General features: G+C 41.5%; 1 protein-coding gene across 2 annotated transcripts in view; it reads left to right on the top strand.

Moving 5' to 3' along the window:
* Nucleotides 1-14,650, top strand: part of FRZB (frizzled related protein) — a 29,586-nt gene that overhangs the window by 1,183 nt on the left and 13,753 nt on the right. The window contains exon 2 of one of the 2 annotated variants that reach the window (XM_026647625.2): nt 14,045-14,092. The exons of the other annotated variant lie outside the window; for it this stretch is intronic. Within the exon in view, the coding sequence (XP_026503410.1) occupies nt 14,045-14,092 (48 nt within the window). The remainder of the gene's footprint in view (nt 1-14,044; nt 14,093-14,650) is intronic. 2 annotated transcript variants of the gene reach the window in all.

Here is a 14,650-nt window from a genome sequence, read left to right as displayed (position 1 = left end):
CTCTGCTCTCCTCCCTGCCGTCACCCCCGGGAGCCCAGCCCGCACCCCTCCTCTGCCCCCCCCCCGCCGTCACCCCCGGGAGCCCAGCCCGCACCCTGCCCTTCTCCCCTCCCTGCCGTCACCCCTGGCGGCCCAGCCAGCACCCCCTCTACACCCCATCCTGTCCTCGCCCCCAAGAGCGCACCCCATCCTGCCCTCGCCCCCGGCGCCCTAGCCCGCACCCCTCCCTGCTCCCCTCCCTGCCCTCACCCCCGGGAGCCCAGCCGGCACCTCTCCCTGCCCTCGCCCCCGGGAACCCAGCCTGCTCTCCCATTGCCCCCGGGAGCCCAGCCCACACACCCCTCTGTTTCCCTCTCTGCTTGCACCCCTGGGAGCCCAGCCCGCACCCCTCCCTGCTCCCCTCTCTGCTCGCACCCCTGGGAGCCCAGCCCACACCCTTCTCTGCGCTCCCCCCTGTACCCACATCCCTGTGAATCCAGCCCACAACCCTCTCTGCTCCCCTCTTTACTCCCTCCCCCGTGTGCCCAGCATACTGTGAATCCAGTCCCCGGTTCTCATCCTTTCTGATCCCAGTCAACTCCAGCCTACCTCGCTTGTGATCCCCCTCTGGTTCCAACTCCCAGCCCTCATGCCTCGCTGACCCTTAAGGAGATGACCTCTGATCTCAGTCAACCCTAGGTTCATGGGCCCCCAGCCAGCTCCATCTGCCATCCCTCTTCTTCTCCCCTCTGACCTTCTTCCTACACCTGAATCTCACTCTCCTCCCTTTCTCCTCTTCCCTTTGTAGCATCTCGCTTTCTCTTCCAGAACCTATCTCTATCCCTCCTTCCCCTATCTAGCGCCCACTCTCCCCCCCCTTGCTTTCCCATCTCACTCCATGGACACTGGTGACATCTGAGAGTGAGTAGGTGATGCTTGCATGTAAAGGTGCAGAGACAATGGATAAAAGTGCCCTGCAGTAATGTTATTCCAAACAGGGTGGACACTGCATCCACGTGTGGTTGAACATAACCCTCCCCTGCCACCTGTTCCTCCAATTCTAAACTTGTCACTCTGATCCTGTCTCCCATTTCCAATTCCAGCTCTTGCCCTCACTCCTGTTGTCTCCCACCATAGGCTAAATTTAGCTCTCATCTAACCCTCGCGCCCATCCAACGCTACACCCTTCTGATAGTATCTTTATGCTCTTTTGTGTGAATAAGTTTCTGTTACTTCTAACTTTTTACGCTTGTTTAGCATTTGTGTGGAGCTGATTGAGATTTTTGAGTGAAATTTGTTGTTGAAAATGGCCTTTTTCCAAAACTGAAAAATTCCATAAGAAATTCTTACTTCTTTGAAAATTTTAACTTCTTGTGGGTTTTTTTAATCGACATTTTTTTCAATCAAAATTTTTATCAATGCCGTTGCCGGGTAATCAACATTTCTAGTTTACTGAAAAATGGGTCTTTGGTAAATAAATACTTTCAACAACAGATTCAGAAACATTCTCTATTCAAAAAGTAGCTTAAATTTTTTGTAAAAACTGTTGAAAAAATGAAAATAGGTCTCTTTCAAATCCTGTGAAATGTAAACAATTTCCCTTTTTTTTTTAGCTCAGCTTTAGTATTTTGTAAATATAACTGTACTATAGTAGGGCAGTAGCCACACTATAAATGTACCCAATACTGTATATACAATTCCCCATGCCCTCCACTCCCCTTTACCATGTCACTCAGACCCACTAAAACCAGGTTTCCTTCTGGAATTGGCTGCACTCACTTTATTTTGCATAGACAAGAGCAGCTGCACATTTGTGCTTGTTGAACTTCATGCTGCAAGCTAGCTTGTGCTGATGGGAGCAAAGGTGGTGGTGCCCCTATTTCCATGGTGGTGGCAATATGAGAGAGATTGTGGTGGCCACAGGAGGAGTGAGGCTCAAGTTAGGAGAAGCAGTTGCCCCTACCTGTTCCCATGTCAGCAGTAGCACAAGGACATGTGCAATGGCAGCTGGGGGAAGAGCGGCAGAAAGTAATTGTTGCATATTTATTTTAAGCTAAACTTATAACAAATGTTACTAGTTTTACGGCATGCATAGATACTGGGCCAAAACCTCAGCTGTATTAGGGTTGCAGGCAGTGTGGCTGAAGGATGAGTGTGGTAAAGATGGCTACATGGTAACATGTACGTCTCCTGGTCCTGGGGTTAGATGAGGGTCAGTTTGGCCCCCAGTTCAAATTAGAGTAGCCTCAGAGCTGCTCTAAGTTGTATCTGTCTGCAGTGGCCTCCCAGGAGATCACTAGAGGCTTCTAGAGCACAGCAACTCTCTGGCCCCATTCCCTTTCATTGGCCATGCTTGGAGCTGTAAAGGCAGTGTTGGTGGTTGTTTCAGTGCCATCTAGGTGTTCCTCTTACTGTAGGAGAATCCCCATGTAGCTGGTTAAGCTGGCTTTCCAACTGCTTTGTGCTGTTAGATCACTGCAAAGCTCTCATTGGCTGGGCGCTGGCTTTTTTAATACAAAAAGGTATAACTTCACCCATCCCTGAGCAGCTACCTCTAGGATGGAACATAGAACCTGTTTAACATTGCACAGCAACGCAATGTACTAGGACAAGCAATGGAGAAATAAACCCATTTATTTCCGATTGAAAGAGCTGAGATAAGCTAAATTAGGCAAAATGTAATTTGGGGATTTGGCTAGGACTGGAATTTGGTCAAGGCTCTGGCGCTAGAACCCTGCATATTTACAAAATGATCAATATCTCCGTGTTTATCTCATCAGAGAGAGATACATATCTCTGGTCACACTTGGAGCTACCATAGGTGATGGTGTAAGTTAACTATTGGTAAGTGGTTTGACTTACATGCCAAAGTTGGCAGAAGAGGATGGTGTAGTGAGAAAAGGAAGTTATAAAATAGAGCAGGCTTGCACCTGTGCTTTATCTTACACCTACTTACACTCTTCTGTTAGTTGCTCATTCTGTGGCAGCCCCATCTTTCAGCCCCTTTGATGTGTAAATTACACCAGCTTGCACCAATTTGTTGATTCACTTATACCACCATTGATGTCGCCTCTGATTCTGACCCATAGCAAAGTGCTTTGGATGAAAGGTGCTGTATGTAACTCATTACTGTTGTCATCATTCTGTTGACCCTTACCTTTCATTCCACTCCATATAAACCAAACCCCATAATTCCTCCTCCAACGCTTTCTCCATTTCCAGTCACATCTTATACCCTATTCCATTGCACTCTTCTCTTCATGTGCCCATTTAACCTTTCTCATTCATCATTTCTTTCCCCTACCTGTATATTTGTTTATTTCCATACCAATCTAACTCCACTTCTACCTTTCAAATTACCATTTCCACCCCTTCTAACTCTCAGATCCCCCTCTACAACCCTTAACCAATACCTCAAGCTAACTCTGTTCCTTATACTTCCATAACTAATCCTTCCCCTCATTCGTTTCTAACCTGTCCTTCCTCAGTAATTGTACCCCACATCTAAGTCCGCATGTCTGTCTATAGATTTGTTGTTGCTGCTTCTTTGGGCTGCAGACATGCTGGGAGGATGAGGCTGGTTTTGAATTCCAAAATTCGGAATAGGTTTGTGAATGTCTCATTTTGAAGCACATTTACAGACTCTTTCCTTAGCAGCATTGAGATACTTTCAAAACTGCCTTAAAAATGGATCCAAACTGAGTGAGGCTTGGCAAGTCAACAGATATTTGAAAGCAGTGGCATTCAAAACTGAAGGGAGGAAGTTTCTCTAAAATTGCCCCTGAGTTACCTATTGCTGAGGACCGCAGCAGCACAATAACCTCTTTGAATGATTTCAGTGTGAAATCCATGAACACTTCACTGACTGGAAACCTGATGACATTCTGATTTCTGGGATTTAAAAATTAAACCAGCTATCCATTGGACTGAAGATATTCTTCTGGGGAGGGGAGAATAAATCCTCCCCTTTAAAAAAAATATAATGAAATATTCCTAATCTAGGAAAAGGTCAGAAGAAAACTAGTATCATCCTATTAGAGGATTGTACCCCAGTAGAAAACATCACTAATACAAATAACAGACTAGTTAATGATTTGTTTACAAGGCATTTCTCCTAATTTTTTTCCTCTTAAGAATGCACTTTCTGCACCTAATATTGTTGGTGAAATGCACAGTCAATGGAAATGTAAATTCACATTTATTACTAAAAAGGTTTTCATCATTCAAAATATTACACACAAAATAATAGGACTTTGCACTTCTATCATACCTTTTGTCCAGGGATCACAGATTTCTTTCTAAACTTTGACTGACTAAGGGCTGGTCCACACTAACCCCCCACTTCGAACTAAGATACGCAACTTCAGCTACGTTATTCACGTAGCTGAAGTCGAACTATCTTAGTTTGAACTTACCGCAGGTCCACACGCGGCAGGCAGGCTCCCCCGTCGACTCCGCGTACTCCTCTCGCGGAGCAGGAGTACCGGCGTCGACGGCGAGCACTTCCGGGATCGATCCGGGATCTAGACAAGACGCGATAAATCGATCCCAGAAGATCGATTGCTTACCCCCGGACCCGGAGGTAAGTATAGACGTACCCTAAGATAAGTATTATTCAGTCCATTCTGTTGTAAAAGGGCAAATTAAGGATGGGGTTGTTAAATGACGTAACCAAGCTCATAGTCAGTGGCAGAGTCAGGAATAGAGCTCTGGAGCCCTGAGTCCAATTCCTTTTCTCTGCTCATCAGACCATACCTCCTCCCTAGTGAATAATTTACAGTATACAGACTCACAGTGTGAAATAACTATATTCTATCCCATTGTAGAAAATCTCAGTTTGCAGAGTTTCTCCCAGGTAATCCACAACATAGCAAATAATAGTATTTTTAATTAAAATAAAATTTTGTTTCTTTACTCATTTTTGTGCATGTGGATTGGCAGTCAGATCAAGTTGTTAGACTCCTAGGGTGAGATCTTCATTCTGGCTCTGGCTGGGTAAAAAGACTGGACTGGTTTTCTGTTTATCTTCAGAAAAGATTTCTTTTTGTTTGCTTTCAGGAGACTGATGTTCATGCATCAGGTTTATAATTATAATAGGAGAAAGGGAGGGGAAAGTACATAATACAAAGCAGTTTACATATAGGGAAACTGTGCACACTAATTAGCACTCAACATTCTCACCAGAAGAAAGTTAACTCTGGCCTCCATTCTCCCGGACCTGCACTTCTGCATAGTTTGAACTACAGTTGATGAAGTGCAGCATCTTGATACAGATTCTGAAAAATGCACATTCTTCCTCACAGAGTTTATGTTGCACATGTCGTCAGTTGTCAAGTATGTAAATCAGTGAGTGTCTGTGTCCCAGAAGGTCAGGGGAGTGGCCCTAATTAACAAGTTAGATAAATCAGGTCTAATTGACTACTACATTAATGGGCATAGCAGCTTTGGCTTGTGCCAGTATCATTTACATAGTATATCACCGGGGACCTTTCTAAGCTTGTCACCCTAATAGGGCCCAAATATTTCCATGTGTGAACTGTCATTTGATCATTTCTCCACTCTGTGAAGAACAGAGAGGCTTTTCTTTAACACTGGTCTGGCAGGTCTGTCTTTCCCACCTATTTTTTCATTCCAGTAAACACATTTCTAGCGGCCATTTTAAGGAGAACTGTACAGTCGTTAAAATTAAAGATTGAAAGAGCCCTATTAAATCATCTTGTCTAGCTCCCTGCTCGGTACAGGGTTTTCCTATAAGGCAAAGTCCAACTCCTTTTGTCCATTTGAGTACCCATGAGCCTGTGTTACCAGAGCTTGAAATATAACCAGACACCCAACTACTAAATCTACTGGACGGCGACGGGTACAAAAGATAATGAGGCCGGCTTGGGTGAGGGCTGGGGCAACACCCTAGCCAAAAGCCCATCCTTAGTTGCTGCGATGGGAGAGGCTGTTGTGAGTCCTACCATGACCCTGCTTAGGGCTTCTGTCTTTCATATCCAGGCTATGATGTCAGACTGATTTAAAGGCCAATTCCCTGGAAGGAGGAAGGAGCTGTCTGTGTCTTTTCTCTACTGTTACTCCAGAGCCCCCTACTTGTGGAAGGGATGATATGGCCACTACTGTACCATTCACTCAGACTCATGACTGCTGTGAAGGGGAATCTGAGTTACTCTGTGCCACTCCCGTCCTCTGCCATTAACAGCTATTGCCTCCTTTTCTGAAGGGAGAGAAGGGAGTCAAGGGTTTGACAGACCAGTCAGAGCAGAGCACCCCTGTACAAATGGAAGTAGGAGGCAGTCACCCATCTGGGAGATCCCACCCTTAAATGGGGATATCAGGGTAGGCACCATCTCCTCTGATATTACTCCCTGAAAACCTCATATGAGTTGGGCAGTAATGGTGTCCCTAGCCTCTGTTTGCCAGAAGCTGGGATTAGGCGACAGCAGATGGATCACTTGATGATTTCCAGTTCTATTCATTCCATCTAAAGCACCTGGTATTGGCCACTGTTGGAAGACAGGATACTGGTCTAGATGGACCTTTGGTCTGACCCAGTATGGCCGTTCTTATGACTCAGTGGAGAGGGTGGAGTCCAGTCTCCATATGGAAGGAGCTAGATGGGCAACCACAGAGCAGAGGGTCTCTGGCTAAGCTCTGTGTAAGCTCTGAGCAGATGAGCCAAGATTTGGCCCTTAGATTTGTGCTATTCCTTTATACTGTTGTAAAAGAGAAAATCTCCAGGTCTGTATTTAGAAGATACTGTAACTTTAAATACACCAATGTTTATAGCTGACTCTGAAGGCCAGTGTGAAATTGTATATCTTTGATTAGTCTTCAGGATCAACCAAATCAAGACAATCCTGGAAGGAGAAGAAAATGATATTTGCAACGTGTTTACATTCCAGTTGTCGGAGCAGAGTGCGCTAAGGTCCAAATTTACATCTCTGGCCTTTGATTTTTGTCGCCAGCTTTTGCGCATGTAAGCGATTTTACCCACAGATGTGGGGGTACACCATTTTGTATGTGCTAAATTGCTATTGTGTGCACAAGTGGCTCTACCATTAATGCCAGTCTTGTTACCCCATTTGCTTCCTCCACCCATTGTTGTCTCTGTGTTGTTCCATGTTGACTTCCTGCTAGCTGAATGCTCTTCTGACCTCAGTTTACCAAGCAGTCACCCTCTGTTCATTTAGGTCCCTCTTAAAACTCACTTATTCTGCAAAGCCTGCAAGAAGTGAGTTTACAAACATTTAAAAACAAACAAACAAATGACCAGGTCATCCCCACCACTGGATTACTCAGTGTGATCTGCCACCTGTGTGTCATGCTTTTAGATTCCAAGGGCTTGAAGGCAGGAATTGTCTTTATTTTTGTATACAGTGCAGCATCAAATATGTTGTCAGTGCTAAAGACCTGACTGAAGAAAATACCTAAGGATGTGCTTATGTCTATCCCTATTTATGACAGTGCTGAAGTCCCGAATAGGGATGCTTTTCTGAACAAATAGTAACAATAAAATGAGAGCAGATAGAAAGGGGCACTTGCAAAATAAGAGAGTTGGTTTAGGCTAGCTGAACATTTATCTCTGGAAATGTCTAATTTATAAAATTGGAGATGTTTGTGTGAAATGGCAGGAACGTAGTTTTTAAAAAAAGAAAAATTCTGTGTCATGGTGCACCTTCAGGATATGGAAGTGTAACTTCATAGGTCTGGATATTTTCTTTGCCGAGTCTTGAATTTATGCTTCAGTCAAAACAGTTGCCTTGATTATATGTGATTAGAGTAGGTTGATTACTATGCTGTTTTGAATATTTCAGAGAAATAATATATTTAATTCTTGGCTTTACTTGCATCCATCATGAAGGGGCCAGGTCCTTAAATTATTTTGGAGCATGCTTGTAGCATTTATAACATATTCTCCAGTGATACTCTACTTCGTTTCCATATGGAAGCTGAAATCATTCCCCTAAATGGTGGCCCATGTATTGCCTATCACATCAGTGGACTCTTGAGCAGTGTCAAGGTACGTGTGAATTTCTGCATTTGGAGAGAAGAGTAGACCAGAGAGTAGATCAAAGGAAGGGCTTCCCCAGGCTGATTAAACTTTGTCCATTTAGCCCAGAAGAGGAGCATTGTAGAATGGACATCCAGTATTACAAGGAAATAAAAACATGGCTTGAAGGTGTGTTGTGCCCTTGGTGAGATTGGGTGTGGGGAGGAGGGAACACAACCACAGAATGTAAAGCAAGTAAAACAAATGCTAGGATCACTTTACTAAGGAGCACCTGATTGGAAGTCTGAGACTCTTTGCTGTATCGCGCCCCCTCCTCCCCCTTTTTTTATTTTTAAAGGATTCTGTGGTCTGAGTGAAACATATTTTGTGGCTCATTGGCTAGGTGGAGAAACACTAGCTTCAGTTAAGTCTTCCTTCTCTCCTCCCTATGTCCCTCTAGGTGTGTAAACACACACAAAGATATGTATCTAGCAGCAGTGGTGCTGCCGCACCGCCTGGCTTGAAGTAGTAACAACAAACACCAAATCCATGGTTTCATCAGCAGCACCCCCACTACAAAAATTGTTCCATCACCCCGGTACTAGCAGCACTTAAAACATAATTAAAAGCATTAACTGTTCATGCTCATTATAACTATTGGCAAATGTTATTAGCTCTGTTATTTCCAATCCAATTGTTTCCAGACTTCAGCTCAGAAAATACTTTGCACAGCTCCATGGACTTCAGTGAAATTGTACAAGTGTATAAGTTAGGGCAGTATTTTGCATGTAACAAACCACACATTTCTCAGGGAAGACTGTGTACATATCAGATTTGTCATTTTTAAGTTGTCATTTTTTAGTCCTCTGCATAAAAAATGCAAGTAAACCATTTTCTTAGTTTCAGAAAAAATATTCACTTATAAGCTGAAAATGTATATTTCCAGCCTTACAAGAGACATTTTGAGAAAGTTATGAGCTAAAGAAGAGAGAATTCTAAACCTTACTAACAGTGTTGCTGCTGGTGACTGTATACTGCCTCTCTCTAATGTATCTATAGCATGAACTGTAGGAAAAATGGCTTTTGTGGTGTATGTATTGATAACCTATGTGCAAAGTCAAGATTTGTGGAGTTAAGTGCCACCTAAGGCTGTGATCATTTTAAGTGAATAAAGCTAGAAATTTTTAATTTTCATATGAAATGCAAAAGTCTGCTGGTGGATCTTAACACACAGAGCTGCTGTTGACTCAATGGAAGATCTAAGCAGAATACCGGAGTCAGGATTCACTATGTGAATCTAAGGACAGATCTCCTGTTAGCTTGAAAGTTGTTCTGTCATTTTTAGTTCAGAGATGACATAATGGCCTATCCTAAAATACTTGTACAATGCAAATATTTTGCAGTTAAAGAAGATACATTAAAGAACAACAAATATCTGAAGTAGATAATTAAGAAATCCCTCAATGTGAATTAATTTAGTTTTAGTCAGCAGTGCTGAGGAATGTTCTCATCTCATCAAAGGAACTGAAGAAAGTCCCCAGACAACAACCCCTCAGTTTGACTTTGCTGTTTCCAGCAGAGTTCCTGAAATGGCTTCTGTAAGGCTGCTCAATGTCATTTTAATTGCAATAATAATCAGGATCACAGTATGCTTGGATTTCCTCTAGCCATAACAGGTTGTTTATTCACAACAAAGTTTTCTACCAAATCACCTCTGTCTGTCTCCCCTTTTCAAACCTTTCCTCCCACTTTTTGGCCCTTGAATTTTTGTCTTTTGTTATACTCTTTTTCAATTATTTTTACAGTTTTCCTCTGAAAATGGATTTGGTAGAACGGGCTGTAGGAAAGATCAGGGATCCTTATAACAAGGCCGTTGTTTTTAAAAGCATAGCGTTGTCGGTTTCTGGCAGTGATAAGGGTCTGCATTTATTCAGAGAAGATTTGTGATTTGTCTGTGCTTTGCATGTCTCGAACATAAATGAGATTACGCTTTTCCTTTGGAATTCATATAGTCTTCATTTACTATCAAATGTTATTTCAAGACATGGTTCTGTGTTTATTGATATATTGTCTTATGGAGGCGGCTACTGGCTTGTGTTCTAAAATGGCCTTAAAATGGGGCATAATTCTTGTTTTTCTCTAAAAGTTGTTAGCAGATTGATGTGAAATTTCACACAGGGTTAATTTTTAGGCCTTTTGAATTTTTGATGCAGTTTTTGTTTGGTGTTTCGTAACAAATTTGTTAATAGAAAGCCTTTGAATTTGGGCTTGTGCTAAATTTTTCCCTTGGCAGGCCTGCTGTTTATCAGAAATTTCTGTACACAATTGTCTGGACAAAACTTGGTAGAGAGAGAGATCCTGAGGGCCACAGAGAGAGTGTTTTTATTTGTTTGTTTTTGTTTTTTTTAACAAATATTTTAAGCCATTATTTGCATTATGAATAAAAGTTTGTGCACAGTGCACGTAAACTTAATGGATGGAGGCTAGGTGCAAACTAAATAGATTGGGTCAGGATACACAGAAACCTGATTATTGGGGCTCAGTGTACTAAAGCTTGATTGACAGGGAATTCTGGGTGCACAGAAGCCTGACTGACAGGGCATGGGGAAGCGCTGGGCATCTCCAAGTGTGACTGGTTGACAGAGATGGGAGAGCTGCATGCAAACCTATTGGATGAGGACCAGGAGCACATAAAGCCTTCTTTATGAGAAGCTAGACTGTTGTGTCAGAATGTATTCTACAACAGAGAAGGGATCAAATGTTCTCCCACTGTACTTTAAGCCCCACATGTCTCCCCCCCCCACTTATCCAATGCCCACCCCTAAATAAGCATTAAATAAATTAAGAGATGAATACACAAAAATCTTCCTTGTGAAGCAGTTAGGGTTGCTACACACAACGTGCCTCTCACAAACTCATCAAAACAAGGAAATGAAAAGTTAAGCCACCTAATAATATACTGTATATCCTCTTCTCCTCCTCCCATAGAGACACATCTTACTATTACCACAACTACCACACACCATAGACCATACACTACAACCTTAACTCTGCCCATTAGGGTTCCCAGACTTTTACATCACCCCCTATAATTGCCCTTCTACACATAACCCTTTCACAAATTAACCTCTGCCAGCACAACAAACTACTGCACCAAACATCCATAACTACTAGCGCTGGGGGGAGGAGGAAAATAAACTGGTAAATGAGAGCATGCCAAAGGCTGAAAATGGAGCTGTGTTAAGATGGCAGGGTATGACAGGTGTTGTCATGCTAAGGTGTACTGTGGGTGGAGGTGTTAGGTGGCTTAATTTGTCATTTCCGTGTGTTTTTGGGTTTGTGTTAGGGTTGCTATGCACAACATGCATAAGTGTTTCTCAACCCCAACGTTTTTTTTTTTTTAATATATTACTAGATAACAGGGCCAGATCCTCCGCTTGTGTAACCTGGTGTAGCTCTGCTGACTACAGTGGAGCTAAACTGATATATCCCAGCTGTGCATTTGGTCCACAGTTCCTAAAGCTATTGAAAAATATTTCTATTATGAAATTTATCCTACAGAGCAGATCCAGTGGCAGGATCTAAACTAGTGTTGTAAAGCGTCATATGAATTTATTGTGTTGTGTAAAAGATTAATAATAAAATTCTCTGGAATCTGTTTTTTGAGTGGGATTTAAATTTTGAGGGGTTCTTCCACTTCCATTTAAAAAGACTGAAGAAAGTGGAAGTGTTTGTAATCCAGAGGTGTCGCTGCATATAAACCTTTCTCATGATCACGATACTAAAAAATGTTTTTAATGTGGAGATGGGCTCAAGCTAAAAATTCAGAACCAGATCTCAATGTGAAGTGCAAGTACCCCGAACGTTCAGGCAACATTGGATCTGGGGCTTTGGTTGGTTTAAGGAAATCTTCATTTCTTTACTTTGGAGAGTGTATTTTAGTGCTGCTTGTTTTTTCTTCCATACCCCCTCCTTGGGAACAAAGATATGAAAAATGCTGCCCATGATGTTTCTTTTTTACTTTCTTTGCTGGCCAGATTCTCTCTCTCTCTCTTTTTCCTTCCCTCCGTCCCTCTTTTTGATTCTGTTTCTGTTCCCTTGTTACCCATTATGAAACAGACAAGTCTGCAGGACAGGAAAAACCAACAGAGGTTATAGGGATAAGCTATAGTTCAGGCTGCTGTGAATGTGTAAGGAAGATCCAATTTACGGGCGTTTTGTAGATTTCTTTAAGAGGTCACAAGACTTCTAGTAATGGAAATTGCTGAGGGGAGTATCAGACTGGTAGTAACAATAGGAGAGTCAGAAACAACTGCCACAGGTCCAAAGAGAGGCCACGATTCAACATACTGAATAAGGAAACACAGCTAGGTCCCAGACTATGTACTGGAGTTTGGAAAGATGAAAAATAAGAGGAAGTATGATAGCTCTATATAAGAAAATAGCAGGCTTGAAGAAGGCCATATGGATTATATCTTTTATCCTGTCCTATAATTAAAGGTTAAGAAAATACTTGATAAAATTAAAAGGACACATTTAAATTGGATAATAGGAAACACTTTTTAAAAAGCCATGTATAACTGATTTGTAGAGTTCACACCTCTAGATGCTATTTGAAGTGAACAGCTTAGCAAGATTCAAGACAAGTCTCAGATAACATGAATAAGAATAGTAGCTGAAATTTTACTGGTTAGGATAAAAATGACTAGTATTATGCTTCGCAGCATAAATTGTAGTTGAAGAATAAGCTAACGTCAGGAAGAAATGTCTTCCCTACTGCAATACTGTAAAGTTAAATGCATTATGGAGGTTCAGTACCGTTTTTGGCCATTGTCAAGGAGAGGATTCTGCCCTGGAATGCTAGGACATTTCCTGTACCCTTATGCATACTACACTGATACAGATGTTTGATGCTGAAGTCTCAGGTTTGCCAAGTTTATTTACTATTTTAGTGAAATAAACCAGTGATATTTCAAAATCTACATTCATCCTGCATGTCTTTTATCCACCTATGTAAAGTTTATTGCATGCTGTACAAGGTATAAATATGCATTAAGGAAATAGATATATATACAGCCAAGACTTTTTTAAAAATGGGTGCCTAAAGTTAGGCTCCTAAATCCATATTTAGGCACATGCACGTGTGCACACAAACACGCACATATGTCATTTGTAAATAAAACTTATGGCCCTGACATTGCAGTTGAATTCACATAATCGGACCCTTGCACCCATACTGAGCCTCATCAACTTCCATGGGGCTCCGTGCAAGCAAAACAACGTTGATCCAATTGCAAGGTTGGGTGTCTGTCTATGTTGCTATGTATATATATATTCCTTCAGTTTTTCTTCTTTGTAGAGAATAATATGCAACAGCTAATATATTTTTATTAACAAGACATGCATATAAATCATGTAAACTTTGGTGTTTAAAAATAATAGATTTGAAAATAAGAATATTAATTTGGCACATATTCTCAATTTAGAATGCCCCCAAATGCAGTTCTTTGGAAATTGGGCATCATGCTCTCCCCCCTACCCCTATTCCTTATCTCTCTCATAAAATAATCAGAAAATTTTTAAGGGGGGAAAACTGAAACGCTTATTTTGGCTTTCCCTTCAGTGACATGATTGTGGTTGGTTTGTTTTTTGTTACTGAGGAAATCAAAGTTGAGTTGTCCTCAGGCATCCAACTGAGTAGAGAAGCAGTATATGTACATTTCAGAATTGCCCCAAACCCATGTCTGAATTGACACGTATTTCCATTCTTGTATAGATCCTGCTACTCTGTCACCAATGGAAATGCGACAGTTTCCATTGTGAATTATAAATAATGTAGCGTCTGCTTCAGCATGTAACATTAGGTGCCCGCTAAAAGACAAAATTCATACTGACTTCAATAGGAACAGGAGAGGACTCTAAAACATCGCAACTCTTTTTCATTAATAGGGTCTTACATTTTAATACACTAAATATTAGAGAAAAATTAAGCAATTTTAATGTGGCTGTATTGAAATAATCCAATATTAAAAATACTAACATTTCTTTACATATTTTACGAATCCATACCAGATTTCCCTATGGATTCTAATAATGGCAACTGTAGAGGCTCCGGCAACGGTGAGTACATTTTTATATATAACTGTTTTAATAAGTTATCTTCTTTCAAATTCTTTTAACTTTTAAATAAGACCAGTACTTAATGATGCATAGATTGCTGTGTTGTCTCAATTTTTTGTACACTGTATGTTTGCTATGAGAGTTACATGTGCAATAAGACATTCAGGGAGGATGAAAGTTGGATTTAGGTGGTGGGTAAGCCTCTCTGCACAGATGTGAATTTTACTTTGAGTACTTTTCTAGGGTCTGATTCTGATGCTTTTATCCAGGCAAAACTTCCTTCAGGTCCAAAGGACTTCACTGATATTTCAGGGGAGGTCTTGTCTGTGTTAGGATTGAGCCTTTATTGTGCTTTCCACTTTCATTGTGTCATTCCATACTATAGAAATATGATTTGGTTTGTTGCTCAGATCCTGCAACTCTGGAAGTCATCTTCCTTCTAATTATTTTTTCACACAAGCTGGAAATTCAGTGTGCAGAAGAACATTTGTTACTTCGAATCATTGGCCTGAACAGGTGAATCACATATTACATTACAGCATGCTAATGCAATGGACA

This window comes from Terrapene carolina, unplaced genomic scaffold, assembly GCF_002925995.2.
Source record: "Terrapene carolina triunguis isolate 2854851 unplaced genomic scaffold, T_m_triunguis-2.0 Scaffold62, whole genome shotgun sequence".
Lineage (NCBI taxonomy): Eukaryota > Metazoa > Chordata > Testudines > Emydidae > Terrapene > Terrapene triunguis.
The sequence above is the reverse complement of the archived record's forward strand: the minus strand, read 5'-3'. Positions and strand labels throughout refer to the sequence as shown.